This window comes from Antechinus flavipes, chromosome 2, assembly GCF_016432865.1.
Source record: "Antechinus flavipes isolate AdamAnt ecotype Samford, QLD, Australia chromosome 2, AdamAnt_v2, whole genome shotgun sequence".
NCBI lineage: Eukaryota > Metazoa > Chordata > Mammalia > Dasyuromorphia > Dasyuridae > Antechinus > Antechinus flavipes.
Genome location: NC_067399.1, coordinates 228,316,030 through 228,333,877, shown reverse-complemented (window position 1 = coordinate 228,333,877; position 17,848 = coordinate 228,316,030). Strand labels below are relative to the sequence as shown.

The 17,848-nt window shown below is 35.9% G+C and overlaps 1 protein-coding gene across 1 annotated transcript in view; it reads right to left on the bottom strand.

The window, feature by feature from the left end:
- Nucleotides 1-16,821, bottom strand: part of EPHX2 (epoxide hydrolase 2) — a 66,271-nt gene extending 49,450 nt beyond the window's left edge. Inside the window, exons 1-4 of the mRNA XM_051976385.1 lie at nucleotides 16,042-16,821; nucleotides 10,955-11,039; nucleotides 10,643-10,802; nucleotides 9,341-9,531 (exon numbers count right to left, since the gene is read on the bottom strand). Of these exons, the coding sequence (XP_051832345.1) occupies nucleotides 9,341-9,531; nucleotides 10,643-10,802; nucleotides 10,955-11,039; nucleotides 16,042-16,142 (537 nt within the window). The 5' untranslated portion in view covers nucleotides 16,143-16,821. The remainder of the gene's footprint in view (nucleotides 1-9,340; nucleotides 9,532-10,642; nucleotides 10,803-10,954; nucleotides 11,040-16,041) is intronic.
- Between the last annotated feature and the right edge of the window lie 1,027 nt (nucleotides 16,822-17,848).

The window sequence follows — 17,848 nt, the reverse complement described above, 5'->3', positions numbered from 1 at the left end:
TCAATGCCATTCCAATCAAACTACCAAAAGACTAATTTATAGAGCTCTAAATAAATAACAAAATTCATCTAGAAGAACAAAAGATCAAGAATCTCAAAGTAATTAATGAAAAAGATGGGAAAAAAGAAAGTATAATAATACTAGATTTTAAACTATATAACATTAATAATCATCAAAACAATTTGGTACTTCTTTAAAAATAGAGAGATTGATTAGTGGAACAGATTAGATATAGAGGATACAAAGGCAACTAACATAGTACTTTAGTGTTTGATAATAAAAATTCCAACTATTGGAGCAAGGACCCATCATTCAACAAAAACTTCTGGAAAGAACTGAAAAGCAGTCTGGCAGAAAACTAGGTCTAGATTAGCTTTTCACAGCATATGACAAATAAGTGCATAACATAGACATACATAAAGGATATATGAATTAGAAGAGCAAGGAATAAATTACCTGTCAAATCTAAGGAAAAGGGAAGTTTGACCAATGATATACTAATAAATTTGACAATATAAATGAAGTGAACAAATATTTCTAAAAATATAGATTATCCAGATTAACAGAAGAAGAAATAAGTTATTTAAATAGTATAATTTTAGAAAAAGAAATTGAACAAGCCATCAATGAACTTCCTAAAAAAAATCTCCAAGACTAGATGGATTTACAGGTAAATTCTACCAAATATTTAAAGAACAATTAATTTCAATATTATTGTAAGAAATCCTAGTGAGTAGGGAATCTTAAGTAAATCTCAGCCATGTCTTTTGTGTAACTTTTTGCTGAGAACATGAGAATATGCTTGTAGCTATCTGATGAAATTCCAGGAAAAACATAAAGAAAGGCAGGCTATCATGCCTTTACATTATCAATGTACATTCATCATTGAGTATCCTTTATTTCAGGTCTGTTTTTACCCTGGAAACCTGGACAGTTCTTTGAGTAAATAAAGTCCCTCTAAAGGAATGAACAAATATTCTCCTTGGTGGGAATCTTACAATGAAGTATCCTGTACCTTGGAGGGTGCTATATATCTCAAGAGTCATATATCAAATGAGAATACTTATTGTAGTACCTTCTTTGTTCTCAGCCTATAAAAACCACCTAATTGAAAGGAACTTTGAGGATTTAGGCTAGGAAGTTTTATACATACTTGCCTAGCAATGGCTCTTACTTGAGACTAACTAGCTGACTATCCTCCCAGACAAGGAACGTAGATGTTGGTGCTTCTTCAGAGTGATGGTAATGTGTGCTGTATGTTATTTGTTTGCTTATTACAGTGGCAAATTGTGTTAATTGTATTTTACTTTTGTGCTATGAATTTCCTCTTCTCTTACATCTTATTTAAATCAAGGTTCGCAACTGTAATAAACTTGTATCCACCCTCTTTAAGAATATGCCTATTAAATGTGAATTCAAACACTAGGTTAAACTTACAACTATTTGGAAAAAATAGATGAAAAAAATTCCTTTTATGAAACAGATATAATACTGATACCTAAAACAGAAAGGGCCAAAATGGAAAAGGAAAATTACAGATCAATTTCCCTAATGAAACCAGCAACTTATCACCAGAAAATATACTATGAAGAAGTGAAATTTATACCAGGAATGCAGGGCTGGTTGAACACCAAGAAAACTATCATTATAACTGACCATATTAATTACCAAACTAACGAAATTCATTACATTATTTTAATAGATGCAGAAAAAGCACTTGACAAAATCCAATATGCATTCCTCTTACTAGAAAGCATAGAAATAAATGAAGTTTTCCTTAAAATAATAAGCAGCATCTATCTAAAACCATCACCAAACATTATATGTAATGGGGATAAGCTAGAAGGATTCCCAGTAAGATCAGGGATTGTAAAAATAATGTTGCCCTTATCACCACTATTATTTAGTACTGTACTGGAATTGTTAGCTTTAACAATAAGAGAAAAAAAATACACTGAAAGAATGAGAGTAGGTAACAAGGAAACAAAACAATCACTCTTTGCCAATGACATGATGATACATTTAGAGAATCTTAGAAAATCAACTAAAAAAATCCTAGAAACAATTAGTGACTTTAGCAAAATTGCAGAATATAAAAGAAACCCACATAAATCAACGGCATTTCTACATGTTACCAACAAAACCCAACAGCAAAAGATAAAAAGAGAAATCCTATTGGAAGTAAGTGTCAATAATATAAAATATTTGGGAGTCTACCTGCTAAGACAAAGCCACAAACTATATGAACACAATCATAAAACACTTTTCACACAAATAAAATTAGATCTAAACATCTGGAAGAATGTCAAGTACTCAGGGATAGGCTGAATTATTATAGTAAAAATGACAATTCTATCTAAATTAATCTACTTTTTCAGTGCCATACAAATCAAATTGCCAAGAAACAACTTTATAGAGCTAGAAAAAAATAACAACAAAATTCATTTGAAAGAATAAAAAATCAAAAATATCAAGAGAACTAATGAAAAATAATGCAAAGAAAAGTGTCTTAGACATACCAGACCTAAAACTACATTATAAAGCAGTAGTAATGATAATCAAATATGAAAGATAGCTACTCTGATTAATACTGTGATCCAAGACAAATCTGAAGGACTTATGATGAAAAATGCTACCCATCTCTAGAGAGAGAACTGATGAACTCTGAAAGCATCGAAGTATAATTTTTTCACTTTCTTTATTTTTGGCAACATGGCTAATATGGAAATAAGTTTTGTGACTTCACATATATAATTGATATTATATTGCTGGCCTTCTCAATGGGAGGGAAAAAGACTGGATTGAGGAGAGAGAGAGCCATTTGATCCACACCACATCCAGGATCTACCTCAGAAATGATCCCCAAATTTCTAATTTCCCTCCCCTTCTTTTTTTTCCTCTTCTATTCCTTGTCACTAATCCCCAGAAAAGCAGAAAAAAAATGCTACTGTATCCTAAGCATCTATGTCAGTCATGTGAAACTTCTGTATTTATCTTTTCCATAACAAATATGAAAGTCCTTCTCTTAATTTGGCTCTACCACATGAACAGAACCAGCTACACCCAGTGAAAGAACACTGGGAAATGAATGTGGACCACAATATAGCATATGCACTCTTTCTGTAGTTTGCTTGCATTTTTGTTTTTTTCCCCCAGGTTATTTTTACCTTCCTTCTAAATCCGATTTTTCTTGTGCAAAGGATCTTGGAATGCAACCAAAAATAAATTACCCTGCTAAACTGAGCATTTTCTTTCAGGGAAGAAGATGGACATTCAATGAAACTGGTGAATTTCATGTATTTTTGATGAAAAGACCAGAGCTAAACAAAAAATTTGACCTCCAAATATAGAACTCAAGAGAAGCACAAAAAGGTAAAAAGAAAAAAAAATTCTTGAAAACTGTATTTCTGTTATGAGTATATAATGAGAATACATATATAATCTGATTTTATTGTTGAAATATAAAAAAGAAAATAGAGATGGAAAGGGGATTATAACAGAAAAAAGGGGGAAAGGGGGAGGTAAAATGAGGGAAATTACATCTCAGGAAGAGGCAAAGAAAACATATTATAAGTTAGGGAAAGAAGAGAGGGTGATGAATATTATGTGAATCTTATTCTCAACAGATTTGGCCCAAAGAAAGAATATTAGATATATTTGGTTTCACTGAGAAACATCTCTCATCTTATAGAAAAGTGGGAGGGGAAAGGGGAAAAGGGAAGGAGTAGGCTAAATAGAAGGGAAAAGAGCAATAGTAGGGGAAAGGTATAAGAAAGGGAGGGCCTCTAAATGAAGAGGACTGCTTGAGGCAAGTAGTGCTCATAAGTAAAATACTGAGGAGTAAAAGGGGAAAAGGAAAGAAAAAAGTATAATTTGGGGTTAATAAGATGGCAGGAAATACAGAATTGGTAGTTTTAGCTGTAAACATAACTGGATAGCAGACTGGATTAAAAGCCAAAATCCTACAATATATTATTTACAAGAAACACATTTAAAGTAGAGTGATACATACAGAGTAAAGATAAAAGGCTGGAGTAGAATCTATTATGCTTCAGGTGAAGTAAAAAAAGTAGGGATAGCCATCGTCATCTCAGATCAAGCAAAAACAAAAATTAATCTGATTAAAAGAGATAAGAAAAGAAATTATATCTTGCTAAAGGGTACCATCCATAATGAAGCAATATCAATATTAAATATATATACATCAAATGGTGTAGCATCTAAATTCCTAAAGGAGAAGTTAAGAGAGTTGCAAAAAGAAATAGACAGCAAAACTACAATAGTGGGCAATCTCAATCTTGCTCTCTCAGAACTAGATAAATTAAACCATAAAATAAATAAAAAAGAAGTTAAAGAGGTAAACAGAATACTAAAAAAAACTAATTATGATAGATCTTTGGACAAAATTGAATGGAGACAGAAAGGAGTACACTTTCTTTTCAGCAGTTCATGGAACCTATACAAAAACTGACCATGTTTTAGGTCATAGGGCATAAAGACCTCAAAATCAAATGCAGAAAGGCAGAAATAGTAAATGTATTTTTTTTTCAGATCACAATACAATAAAAATTACATTCAATAAAGGGCCAGGGGAAAATAGACCAAAAAGAAATTGTTAATGAAATAATCTCATCCTAAAGAATGAATGGGTGAAACAGCAAATCATAGTCAATAATTTCATCTAAGAGAATGACAATAATGAGACAACATGCCAAAATTTGTGGGATGCAGCCAAAGCGGTAATAAGGGGAAATTTTATCTCTCTAGAGGCTTATTTACATAAAACAGAGAAAGAGAAGGTCAATAAATTGGTCTTGCAACTAAAAAAGCTAGAAAAAAAACAAACTTGAAACCCCCCAATACCAAACTTGAAATTCTAAAAATGAAAGGAGAGATCAATAAAACTGAACCTAAAAATTTATTGAATTAATAAATAAAACTAAGAGTTGGTTTTATGAAAAAACCAACAAAATAGATAAACCTTTAGTTACTTTGATAAGAAAAAGGAAAGAGGAAAATCAAATTATTAATCTCAAAAATGAAAAGGGAGAACTATCCACCAATGATAAGGAAACTAAAGCAATTATCAGGAGTTACTTTGCCCAACTTTATGCCAATAAATTTGACAACCTAAGTGAAAAGGAGGAATACCTCCAAAAATATAGATTGCCCAGATTAACAGAAGAGGAAAAATTACTTACATAGTCCCATTTTAGAAAAAGAAATAGAACAAGCTATTAATCATCTCCCTAAGAAAAAATCCCCAGGACCAGATGGATTTACATGTGAATTCTACCAAACATTTAAAGAACAATTAACTCCAATACTATATAAACTATTTGAAAAAATAGGGAATGAAGGATTCCTACAAACTCCTTTTATGATACAGACATGGTACTGATACCTAAACCAGGTAGTATGAAAACAGAGAAAGAAAATTATAGGCTAATCTCCCTAATGAATATTGATGCAAAAATATTAAACAAAATATTAGCAAAGAGATTACAGATAATCATTCTTAGGATAATACACCACAACCAAGTAAGATTTATACCAGGAATGCTGGGCTGGTTCAATATTAGGAAAATATTAACATAAGTGACTATATCAATAACCAAATTAACAAAAAAAAATATGATTATCTCAATAGATGCAGAAAAAGCATTTGATAAAATCCAACATTCATTCCATCCAAAAATACTAGAGAGTATAGAAATAAATGTACTTTTCCTTAAAATAGTCAGTAGCATTTATTTAAAAGCATCAGCAAGCATCATATGTAATGGGGATAAACTAGAACCATTCCCAGTAAGATCAGGGGTGGAACAAGGTTGCCAACTATCACCATTGCTAGTCAATATTGTATTAGAAATGCTAGCCTTGGCAATAAGAGAAGAAAAAGAGATTAAAGGAATTAGAGTAGGTAATGATGAGACGAAATTATCACTCTTTACAGATGATATGATAGAACCCCAAAGAATCTACTAAAAAGCTATTAGAAATAATCCACAACTTTAGCAAAATTGCAGGATACAAAATAAATCTACATAAAACATCAGCATTCTTATACATCACTAACAAAATCCAACAGCAAGAAATACAAAGAGAAATTCCATCTAAAATAACTGTTGATAATATAAAATAATTGGGAATCTATCTGCCAAGGGAAAGTCAGGAATTTTAAGCAAAACTACAAAACACTTTCCATACAAATAAAGTCAGAGCTAAGTAACTGGAAAAATATCAAGTGCTCTTGTATAGGTCGAGCAAATATAATAAAGATGACAATATTCCCTAACTAATCTATTTATTTAGCGCTATACCAATCAGATTCCTCACAAACTATTTTAATGACCTAGAAAAAATAACAACAAAATTCATCTGGAAGAACAAAAGGTCAAAAATTTCAAAGGAACTAATGAAGAGAAAAGCAAATGAAGCTGTACTAGATCTAAAACTATATTATAAAACAGTGGTCATCAAAACCATTTGGTACTGGCTAAGAAATAGACTAGTTGATCAGTGGAATAGGTTAGGCTCACAGAACATAATAACCAATGACTATAACAATCTAATATTTAACAAACCAAAAAGCTCCACCTTTTGGGATAAGAATTCACTATTTGACAAAAACTGCTGGGAAAAATGGAAACTAGTATGGCAGAAAGTAGGCACAGACCCACACCTAACACCATATACCAAGATAAGATCAAAATGGGTTCATAATCTAGACATAAAGAATAATACAATATAAACAAATGAGAAGAACATAGGATAGTTTAATCTCTCAGATTTGTGGAGGACGGAATTTGTGACCAAAGAAGAACTAGAGATCATTATTGATCATAAAATAGATAACTTTGATTATATCAAGTTAAAAAGCTTTCAAACAAAACTAATACAGGTAAGATTAGAACAGAAGCAATAAACTGGGGAAAACTGTTTACATTCAAAGGATCTGATAAAGGCCTCATTCCTAAAATACATAGAGAATTGACTCAAATTTATAATACTTCAAGCCATTCTCCAATTGATAAATGGTCAAAGGTTATAAACAGACAATTTTCAGATAAAGAAATTGAAACTATCTCTAGTCATATGAGTTCCAAATCATTATTGATCAGAGAAATGCAAATCAAGGCAACTCTGAGATACCACTACACACCTCTCAGATTGGCTAAGATGACAGGAAAAAATAATGACAAATGTTGGAGGGAATGTGGGAAAACTGGGACACTGATACATTGTTGGTGGAACTGTGAACGGATCCAACCATTCTGGAGAGCAGTTTGGAACTATGCTCAAAAAGTTATCAAACTGTGCATACGCTTTGATCCAGCAGTGTTACTACTGGGCTTATATCCCAAAGAGATCTGAAAAAAGGGAAAGGGACCCACATATGCAAAAATGTTTGTGGCAGCCCGTTTTGTAGTGGCAAGAAACTGGAAACTGAGGGGATGCCCATCAATCAGAGCATGACTGAATAAGTTGTGGTATATGAATGCTATGGAATATTATTGTTCTATAAGAAACGACCAGCAGGATGATTTCAGAGAGGCTTGGAGAGACCTACATGAACTGATGCTGAGTGAAACGAGCAGCACCAGGGGATCATTATACACAGCAACAACAAGATTATGTGAGGATCAATTCTGACAGACGTAACTCTCTTCAACATTGAGATGATTTGGATCAGTTCCACTTGTGCAGTGTGGAAGAGAACCATCTACACCCAGAGAGAGAGAACCATGGGAACAGAGGATGGAACACAGCATAGCATTCTCACTCTCTCTCTGTTATTATTTGCTTGCATTTTGTTTCTTTTTTTCTCAGTTTTTCTTTTTCTTCCTTCTTGATCTGATTTTTCTTGTGCAACCAGATGGCTATGTGAATATGTATACTCATATTGGATCTGGCATGTATTTCAGCATCTTTGGCATGTATTGGACTGCCTGCCAGGTGGGGGAGGAGATGGGAGGAAGAAGGGGAAAATTTGAGGCAGGGCTTTATGCAGGGGTCAATGTTGGAAAAATTACCCATGCATATATATGCTTTGTGAATAAAAAGCTTTAATAAAAATAAATAAATATTTTTTAAATGTGCTATTCCAGTTTTAAACATATTTTCATATTTGTCATGTTGTGCAAGAAAAATCAGACCCAAAAGGGAAAAAAAAATAATGAACAAGAAAACAAACAAAAAAGGTGAAAATACTATCCTTCCATCTACATTCAGTGTCCATAGTTCACTCATCCATATGGGATGGCATTTTCCATCCCAAGTTTATTGGAATTACCTTGAATCACTGCATTGTTGAGAAGAGTTAAGTCCATCACAGTTTATCATTACATGATCTTCTTACTATGTACAATGTCTCTTGATTCCATATCAGTTTATGTCTTTCCATACTTTTTTGAATAGGCTTGCTTATCATTTCTTATAGAATACTAGCATTTCATTACCATACCATAACCAAATGCAGCCATTTCCCAACTGATGAGCATCCACTCAAATATCCAGTCCCTTGCCACTACAAAAATTTTGTATCTATGGGGCCTTTCCCTGTTTTATTATTTCTTTGTGAAAACAGACCCAGTAGTGAGACTGCTGTATCAAAGGGTATGCACAATTTGATGGTTCTTTGGCCATAGGTCCAAATTGTTCTCCAGAATACTTGGATCATTTCCCAGCTCCACCAATAATGTATCAGTGTCCCAGTTTTCCCACATCTCCTCCAACATTCATCATTACTTTTTCCTATCATCTTAGCCAATCTGAGAGGTATGAAGTATTAACTCAGAATTATCTTCATTTCCCTTTCTCAAATCAAGAGTGATTTAGAGAATTTTTTCATATGACTAAAAACAGATTTAATTTTCTCATCTGAAAATTGTCTGTTCATATTCGTTAACTACTTATCAACTGAGGAATGATTTATATTCTTACAAATTTGAGTCAATTCTCTAAATATTTTAGAAATGAGGCCTTTATCAGAAACATTGACTGTAAAAAATTTTACCCAGCTTTCTTCTTCTCTTCTAATCTTGGCTGCATCAGCTTTGTACCAACACTTTTAAATTTAATGCCATCAAAATAATCAATCTTCCATTTCATAATATTTTCTAGTTCTTCTTTAGATATAAACTTCTCCCATCTTCACATATTTGAAAGGCAGACTCTGATGTCTTCTATTTTTGCTATCTTTGCAAACTGACATGATCTTAACTCCATTTTTCTTTTCTTTTTTTTAAGAAGATGATGCAAAAAGTTTAAAATTTATTAAATTGTTACTCGCTTTTCTCTTCAAATTAAGATTTGCAATAGGGAAACTTCAACTTACCTCATGTGGTGCCACCTTCAATGCCTCCAGAGCATACTTATAAATCTCTGGGTCTGGTTTGGCCATTCCAATTCGGCATGATTCTATCATAAAGTCAAAGTGTTTGCTTAGAGAACACACCAACTTGGCAATGGTACCTCTCTGAGGACTATCATCCAACCAGCTGTTGGTAAGGATGCAAGTTTTATAACCTAAGAGGAAAAAAATATATACACAAGAAATGATTGCCGGCAGTGCCTTTCTTTGAAAGATCAAAACCACCTATAGGAATGCTATCTGATTCACAAGAAAAGAACCAAATTTTGAGGTGCATTGGAATAGCAAATAAAGCCTTCTCCCTACCACAATTTCCTTTCTGTGATTCTTTTTCCAGCTCATCAGTTCTCAGAACTACAGTCTAGGTATGAAGATGGACTCCAGGATAATCTAGAATCTTTTCCCCTGGTCTCCTTCTGAGTCACAGGTAAGAAAATCTCTTCATTATGTGTTTAAACTAAAATGCATTGTTTTCTACCATAAGCACCAGGTGCTAAACTTCTTTATAACACTAGTCCGGGATTTAAGGACTGCTTCTCTGATTTTATATCCAAGAAAACTGAAACAGAAATATATTACTTCCTTGGCTGTAGATACCTACAGTATCCAAAGATATCCAAAGCCAGTCATTTCTTGAAGTGAAAGGAAAACAAGAAATGCAATTATTTCTATATTTTGAGTGAGAAAATAAGAAAGTAGGATAGTCTAGTCATTGCTTGTTTCCTAAAAGATAGTGGAGTGGTTACAAACTTATACATATCTATGTGTAAGAGCATTCTACCTTACTCCATCCCAAATCAAATCAAATCAAATCAGGTCTCACAACTCACAAATTAATCATTCTTTTTCTAAACTAGAAATCTGAAAGATGAAATTCCAAGTTTATATAGTAGATCAAATGCTTAAATCTTGAATCGGGAAGACTGAGTTCAGATCCCATTTCTGATACTGACATTTATTAGTATGTTACCAAATCATTCAATGTCTCTGAGCTTTGGAAAATTCTAGGACACTGAACTGGTTATGATATGCATATGTAGAAAGAGTTGCTACATGGATGAAATCATCAATTTTAGGCATTTCAATATTATTATTTTCTGTATTTATTTTTTGTTGAGGCTTAGTGTAGTCCAAAATCTGATTCTTGAGCTTCCTCAAGTCTTTGATTTATGATATCATGGAGCATTTTGTTTCATTTTGGACTAAATGTCTCTAAGCAATTATGAGTGACCCTCAGAGAGAAAGTGTAAAGCAACTGGATCTTACCCTTATTTCTCAAAGTGATAGCAGCCTGAAGCATAGGATAATTGATCTTTCCTTTTGAAATCACCTCTTCAAAGATTTTCTGTATAGAAAATTGCTTTGGGAGGCAGAAACCAGAAGCTGCAGAAAGCTTCCTACAATCTTCTTCCATGAGAGGAACCCACTACAAAAAATAAATAGATAAGGTCAATGCTGGAGAAAAAACAGATACACTAATATACTGGTTTGTCTAACCATTCTGGAATACAACTCAACTATTCCTGTTCTTTGACCCAGCAATCCCACTAGGGGGTATCTATCCTAGGGAAGTCTTACCTGTGAAAATGTGATCTCTCCTCTCATGAGACGCAGATAGGGGTTTTCAAGGTCTCCTTGAGCAATTGCTTTGTTTAAAAATCCCCTACAAGTTTCAAGCAAAGAAAAAAAAATAAATGAATAATATTCCAAGTCTGAATGGACCCATTACGAATATGTTACATAATCTCAACTGGGCTCTCCCTGCTGCTGAGTAACTTCCTTAATTAATTCATTAAACAACTCACTACAGAAATCCTTTCAAGCTTTTCCATTCCTCCTTAAAACTTTACATTCAGAGGGAGCTCTTGGAACCAAGCAGAGAGATAGGCCACTAAGAAAAACTAATCAGGCTATTTTGGAAGGAGAAAATAAATGTTTGCATTTTATCAGCTGACTGCATTTGGGGTGATTATTACTTGAACTGATACTAAGGCTACATCCAGAAAACCTCCCCAAGAAACCCACTCCCAGAGAGAACCATCTTATATTATAAAAAAGAAGAAAACACCACACACCAGGTTCTCCTAGGTGCCCAGAATGCACTCACTCCTCATTTTTATCTCTTTAAAGATTGTTTCCTTTAAATTCTGCTCTTAAATCTTAAAATATTATTTTCTTTAAATCTTGCTCAAATATGGCTTGCTACAAGAAGTCTTTCCTGATTAGTTAACTTCCTTTCCAATGAATTACCTTGCATTTATTTGATACATCTTTTGAATATAAAGCAATTGTAAGTGTACATACTATCTCTGCAAAAAGAATATGAGTTCTTTGATGGCAAGGACTGTTGCATTCTTATTTTTATAGTCATAACTCCTGCATAGTATAGTACAAATCCTGGCAGATAGTATGTGTTGAATTAATGCCTGTTGTGACTAATCAAGGTATGCTGTAATTGACAAAAATCTCATTTTTCTAGCCTACTCTTTTTCTAAGAGGTTATCTTTTCCCCAGTCAGGTCCCCTTTTCCTACCTGCTTCATCTGTCTTCTCTCTGGATCCTCTCCTTCTCTGGAAAGTATTCTACCTGAAGCATTCCAAGGTCGAAATTTCCAGTTTTCTAGATGTCTGGAAGTTACCTTGTGGTGTTTATAGCAGGCATTCAATCTCAATAGTCAGCAGTCAAGGCCAAGGAAAGAGCCCTTCCCATTTTGCATGGGAAAGCTAGTGTTAATCCTATTGTGAGGGAGACTAATGGGCTATCCTAGTTTGGAACTATTAGCACTCCCTGAGTTGTCTGCTGACATCTTGAGTATCTCCAAGTAAACCCATTGGTTTCTCTCTCATGCCTTTCCTTATTTTAAAATGCCAAATTAAAGGGCCTATGATTTGCAGTATTAACCAGCTCATTTGATGCTTCTAAAGACTCCTGACAAGGCTCCCACTCTCTCCAATGCTGTTAGTCTGTTACTGTGGTAATTGCCACATCAGCAGCTAGAACCCAGCGATATCCCCAAGAACACCTATATGTCTAACTTCACTCCTGGGCAGCACACAACTAATAAGTTCAAGATGGTGAACAATTCACCTTGGGGGTGACTGAGCATCAAATTATGGCAGACATCTATAATCTTAAACCAAGTCAGAAACTCCCTTGCTTACAAAAGTAATTGATGAGTTAGAGCAATAATGGAAACACAAGTTAAAGTACAAGTCCACTGTATGTACAAGAATGTTTGTGGCAGCCCTCGTTGTAGTGGCCAGAAACTGGAAACTGAATAGATGCCCATCAATTAGAGAATGGCTGAATAAATTGTGGTCTATGAATGTTATAGAATATTATTGTTCTTTAAGAAATGACCAGCAGGATGATTTCAGAAAGGCCTGGAGGGACTTACGCGAATTGATGCTGAGTAAAATGAGCAGGACCAGATCATTATATACTTCAACAACAATACTATATGATGATTAATTCTGTTCGATGTGGCCATCTCCAGCAATGAGATGAACCAAATCAGTTCCAATAGAGCAGTAATGAACTGAATCAGCTACACCCAGTGAAAGAACTCTGGGAGATGACTATGAACCACTACATAGAATTCCCAATCCTCTATTTTTGTCCACCTGCATTTTTGATTTCCTTCATAGGCTAATTGTATAATATTTCAAAGTACAATTCTTTTTGTACAGCAAAATAATTGTATGGACACATATACATATATTGTATTTAACTTATACTTTAACATATTTAACATGTATTGGTCAACTTGCCATCTGGGGAAATAGGTGGGGGGAAGGAGGGGAAAAGTTGGAACAAAAGGTTTTGCAATAGTCAATGCTGAAAAATTACCCATGCATATAACTTGTAAATAAAAAAACCATAAAAAAATTACAAGTCTATAAAGTACATGGTGAATCGATGATTATGGCTCCAATGTAGTATAGAGTACTACGAAGCTCACTGGTCTTGCAGCACATATAAAGGAGGATGAACACAATGGAGAAGAAACTGAAAACTGTCCCCATAGGAAACTGGAGGGAGGAAGTAGGAATGATAACCTGGAGAATAGAAGGTTGGGGGAGGGGGTAGAGTGGTGAGACATGTTCATAATTGCCATCCTTGGGTCTTTGAAAGACTGTCATATGCAAGAGGCAATAGAAATGTTTTTTTTCTATTCTCAGTAGATAAGAGTGCCAGGCCTGGAATCAAAAAGACTCATTTTCCTGAGTTCAAATCTGACCTTAGATACTTATTAGCTGAGTGATCCTGGCCAAATCATATAACCCTGTTTGCCTCAGTATCCTCACCTGTCAAATGAGTTTGAGAAAGAAATGGCCAATCACTCTAAGACCCTTGTCAAAACAACCACAAATAGGGTCTTAGAGAGTCAAGAATAACTGAAAAATGACAACACCCAAAGCAGAATTCCATTAAGGAATGGAAGCCACCATCTCTTTATTCCTGATCCAGATGCTGTACTTTATATTTACTCATGCCCATGAGGTAACTTCCTGCAAGATCACATCCATCCCTGGCATGTATTCCTCATCTGTACCCCTTATTTAGGGGTACATTTGTGGATAATGGCTAGCACACTCATTTGGACTTCATCAAGTTCTAGTGTTGGATATATTCTACTTTCCACCTTCTCCCCTTTAGTGTCCTTTTATATATTATTGTCCCCCCATTAGACTATAAGCTCCTCAAGGTCAGGGACTATAGTTTGCCTCTTTGTAAAGTGGCCCTTAGCACAGGAACTTAGTAAATGGAATAATAATAGGAACTTAATAAATATTTATTAACTAAGAAATTGGGGACCCAAAGTTATACCCCAGTTTAAGTCTCATGTGTGTAACTTACGAACCTTGGAGCTTTGGACACATCATTTCACCTCTCTTAGCCACAATATACTCACTTATAAAACAAAGGAATTGCATAGATTGGCAAAGTATAAATAAATAGTACAGCATGAATGTGATACAATATTATGATGTTGTAAGAAATTATGAATATTAAGAATTTGGAAAAGCATGGGAACACTGATATAAACTGATACACAATAAAGTGAAGTAATACACACCAAAACTACAATGGAAAGATCAACAACATCAAAACCAAATATTATTTAATAAGCAAGCTAGGCTTTTAAAAAGAGATATGAGAAGGTACGCCCTCCTATTTCTTTGCAGGGGTGAAAGTGTATGTGTGTAACACTGTTTATGATGGTAAATCTTTTTGATAACTTGCTTTTTGTTTTGCTGAACTTTTCCTTCTTTTCTGTCCTTTTTGGGAGAGTGAGAGTGACACAAACATTGATAAAAATGTGCTTATTTTGTGCCTACATGTACCAGGCACTGTGTTATGCATTTTAGAAATATCTTATTTGCTAGAAGGGATAATAAGAATAATGTTTAAATTTGCACAGCATTTACAAATATTATTTTATCCTCACATCAACTTTGGGAGGTTGGTGATATTATTCCCGTTTTACAGGTGAAGAAATTGAGTCAGATAGAAGTTAAGGGATTTGTCCAGAGTCACACAGTTACAAAGTATCTAAGACCAAACTTGAACTCAGATCTTCTTGATTGCAGTGTCTGTTCTCTATCTGCTGTACTATAGGGCTATCTCTTGTCAAAGAAAGATCAGTTGAAGGAACTAGGAATGAAATGGCTTCCAGAGTGGGGCATGATAACAGCCTTCAATTTTTTAAAAGAATGTCCTATGAAATAAGAGTTCGATTTATTTAGCAATAGGTAGAAGTTCCAATGAGTCAAGAAAATTTTCCTGCTATTCAAAAGTGGATAGGACTGCGGAGATAATGTGTGTTTCCCACTGTCTTGTATGATACACATACATAAAAATATGCTTTCATATATGTATATATGTGTATATGGATTATATGTTTACATATACATTTATATGTGCGTATACCCACAAAGATGGGATACTGTCGCTAAATGTGTTGGGCTGGACTGCACTGAAGTTGCTTCCAATTTTCAACTTCCAGGATTTGGAAGCAGAAATTTACAAGTATTCCAATTCTTCACCTTCACGAATCAGAGTGGCCTGAGCTTAGTACTAGTTTTATAATCATTAAGTCAATCAGCAAATATTTAATAAGCTCTTACCCTGTGCCGTGTTAAGCACACAAAAACAAAGGGTAAAATAGCCCCTCCTCTAAAGGAATTCACATTCTAACACGGGATACAATTTGTACAAAATAAATACAATTTAATGGGGAGTAGAGCACTAGAAGCTGGGGGCGGAGGAGGGAGAGGGGAATGGCAGCTGAGATGTGGGAAGTATAGTAAAATCAGTTTGTTTTTGTTTATGGAGGAGTTTACATTCCCGGTCCTTAATCTAAAACAAAGAGGAGTGTGCATTTTAAAATCTCGCTTAAAAAAAAAAAAACAAAAACAAAACTCCCAAACTCTTTGGAATATAATTTAGCTTAAAGGGGGCTGTGCACGGGTTTGTGTGTTTCGGGGGCGGGGCCTTTAAGACACCAGATTGCCACCCCTCTGCTGGACTATTTGGGCAAGGGGTAGGAAGAAGTTCGAGGCAGCGGAGGGCAAGCAGCCCAGACTCTATCCAGTGTGGTCTGACAGGCCAGGCTACCGCCCAGTGCAAACAAGGGAGTGAGCGAGCCTCCCGCTCCCTACCTGGGCAGGGCCAAGGCTTCCTCGGTCTGGCTGAAGATGACGTTCGGGGAGGGACGCACCAGCACTCCGCCGAGGTCGAACAGAGCCGCGCGCAGCCCCATCGCTGCCGCTACTCCGAGCCCGAGCTCCAGGGATGAGGCCGGCCCCAGGTTCCTCGCTTGTGGCTCTGCTCCCAGCCCCTCCCAGTCCACTCTTACTAGAATCTTTGCCCCAGCTCCGCCCCCTGGAGCCCAGCCATGTAGGCGAGGCTGGCTGGCTCTTTCCCCTATTTTAAGAGGAAACTTTTTTTTCTCCCTCTGAAACTTCCAAACCCCCTATCCAGTGTCAACTGCTCACGCTGGGATGAATCGCCCTTGTGAGCTTTCCTTTCCCGGCACAAACTAGTTTACAAAAGCCTTTTATTCTTTGACTTTCGCCTTTGTTTCCATGCCAGTTGGAGCTCTCGTGTTGGAGGGGATAAAAGTGCTCAGCCCCAGAGAGGACAGGAACTCAGCGCTGGGCCTGGGAATCCAGAATCCCAGCCAGTCCTCTGCCCCCGGGGGGCTCTCTCCTACGGTCCGTAAAACCGACACATTTCTAGGAGTATTCCACAGGCTGGTGAACTGCTAAGAATGATCAGGTAGAGAGGGCTGGCTTTGAAGTGAAGACTTGGCACCCTCAGCCCGGCTGACTCATCTGCATTGGTGGCAGGGAGTTTCTACCGGAAACCGCCTCCCTACAAATCAAAACTGGTTAAATCTTACCCCCAAGTCTCAAAACACGCGAAGGGTTCTGTGGTAGGTACTGCTGTAATGCCGCAGAAACAGGCAAGATAGAGATTAGAGAGTTATAATATTTTATTTGAAAGGGTGAGATCATGCTGGGAGCATGCTGCCCTCAGGGCTGATGTCTAAAGCATGCAGCCCCTAATGTGTACTTCCCAGGAAGTACACACATGGCTCAGCCATGGGGATAGACCGAGGCAGGGGCAGTCAGAGCGCTGAGATCGAGAATTGACTCTCAATCGGGTTCTGACAGGGTAGGGGGAGGCACTAGACATTCTGGTAAGTTGGGATGGATGGGAAGAGGCACCAGATGTTCTGATGATGTCTAAGATAAAAGGTCTTTCTCCTTATCTGGATTATCATGATGAGGAGGGATGGGTAGTGGGGATTGAACGGAACAATTAGGAACTGAGGCAGAACAATTAAGGGAAACCGAGGCAGGACAATTTAGGGAAACTGAGGCAGGACAATTAGGGAAACTGAGTCAGGACAATAAAAGGGAATTGTGGCACAGAACAAATCTGTGATGCTGGAGAAACTGAGGCAAGATAGAGTTTAGAGAGTTTTTAATATTTGATTTATTGGAGAGCTTGATAGATTGACTGGATCGGACTCTCGTGCATTGAATGTCAGACTCCAAGGTTTTAGGAATGCAGTGAGAAGAGAAACAAAGGCTTCTGCAGAAATTTTCAGGGATGGACCATAAATTTGATTCTGACAGGTTGGGGGTGAGAACTATAAATTCTTACTAACTGGGAAGTAAGAAAGTATCTGGCTACAGACAGGATTGTCTGAAGAAATAGAGGTAAAGATGACAATTAAGTATCTGAGATAGAACATTTGGAGTCTTATCTTTTGGAATGTTTAGAGTGACTAGAACAGCCCTAATGGGCAGAACTAAAGGGAGGGTGTTGGAATCCTAGTGTTAATTCAACTTGAAACAAGGTGATAACTCAAGAGAGATGTTAGAATCCTAGTGTTAACTCAATGTAATCGATACAATGCTTGTGTTCACACCAGTACTCATTGGAGTTCACAAGTAT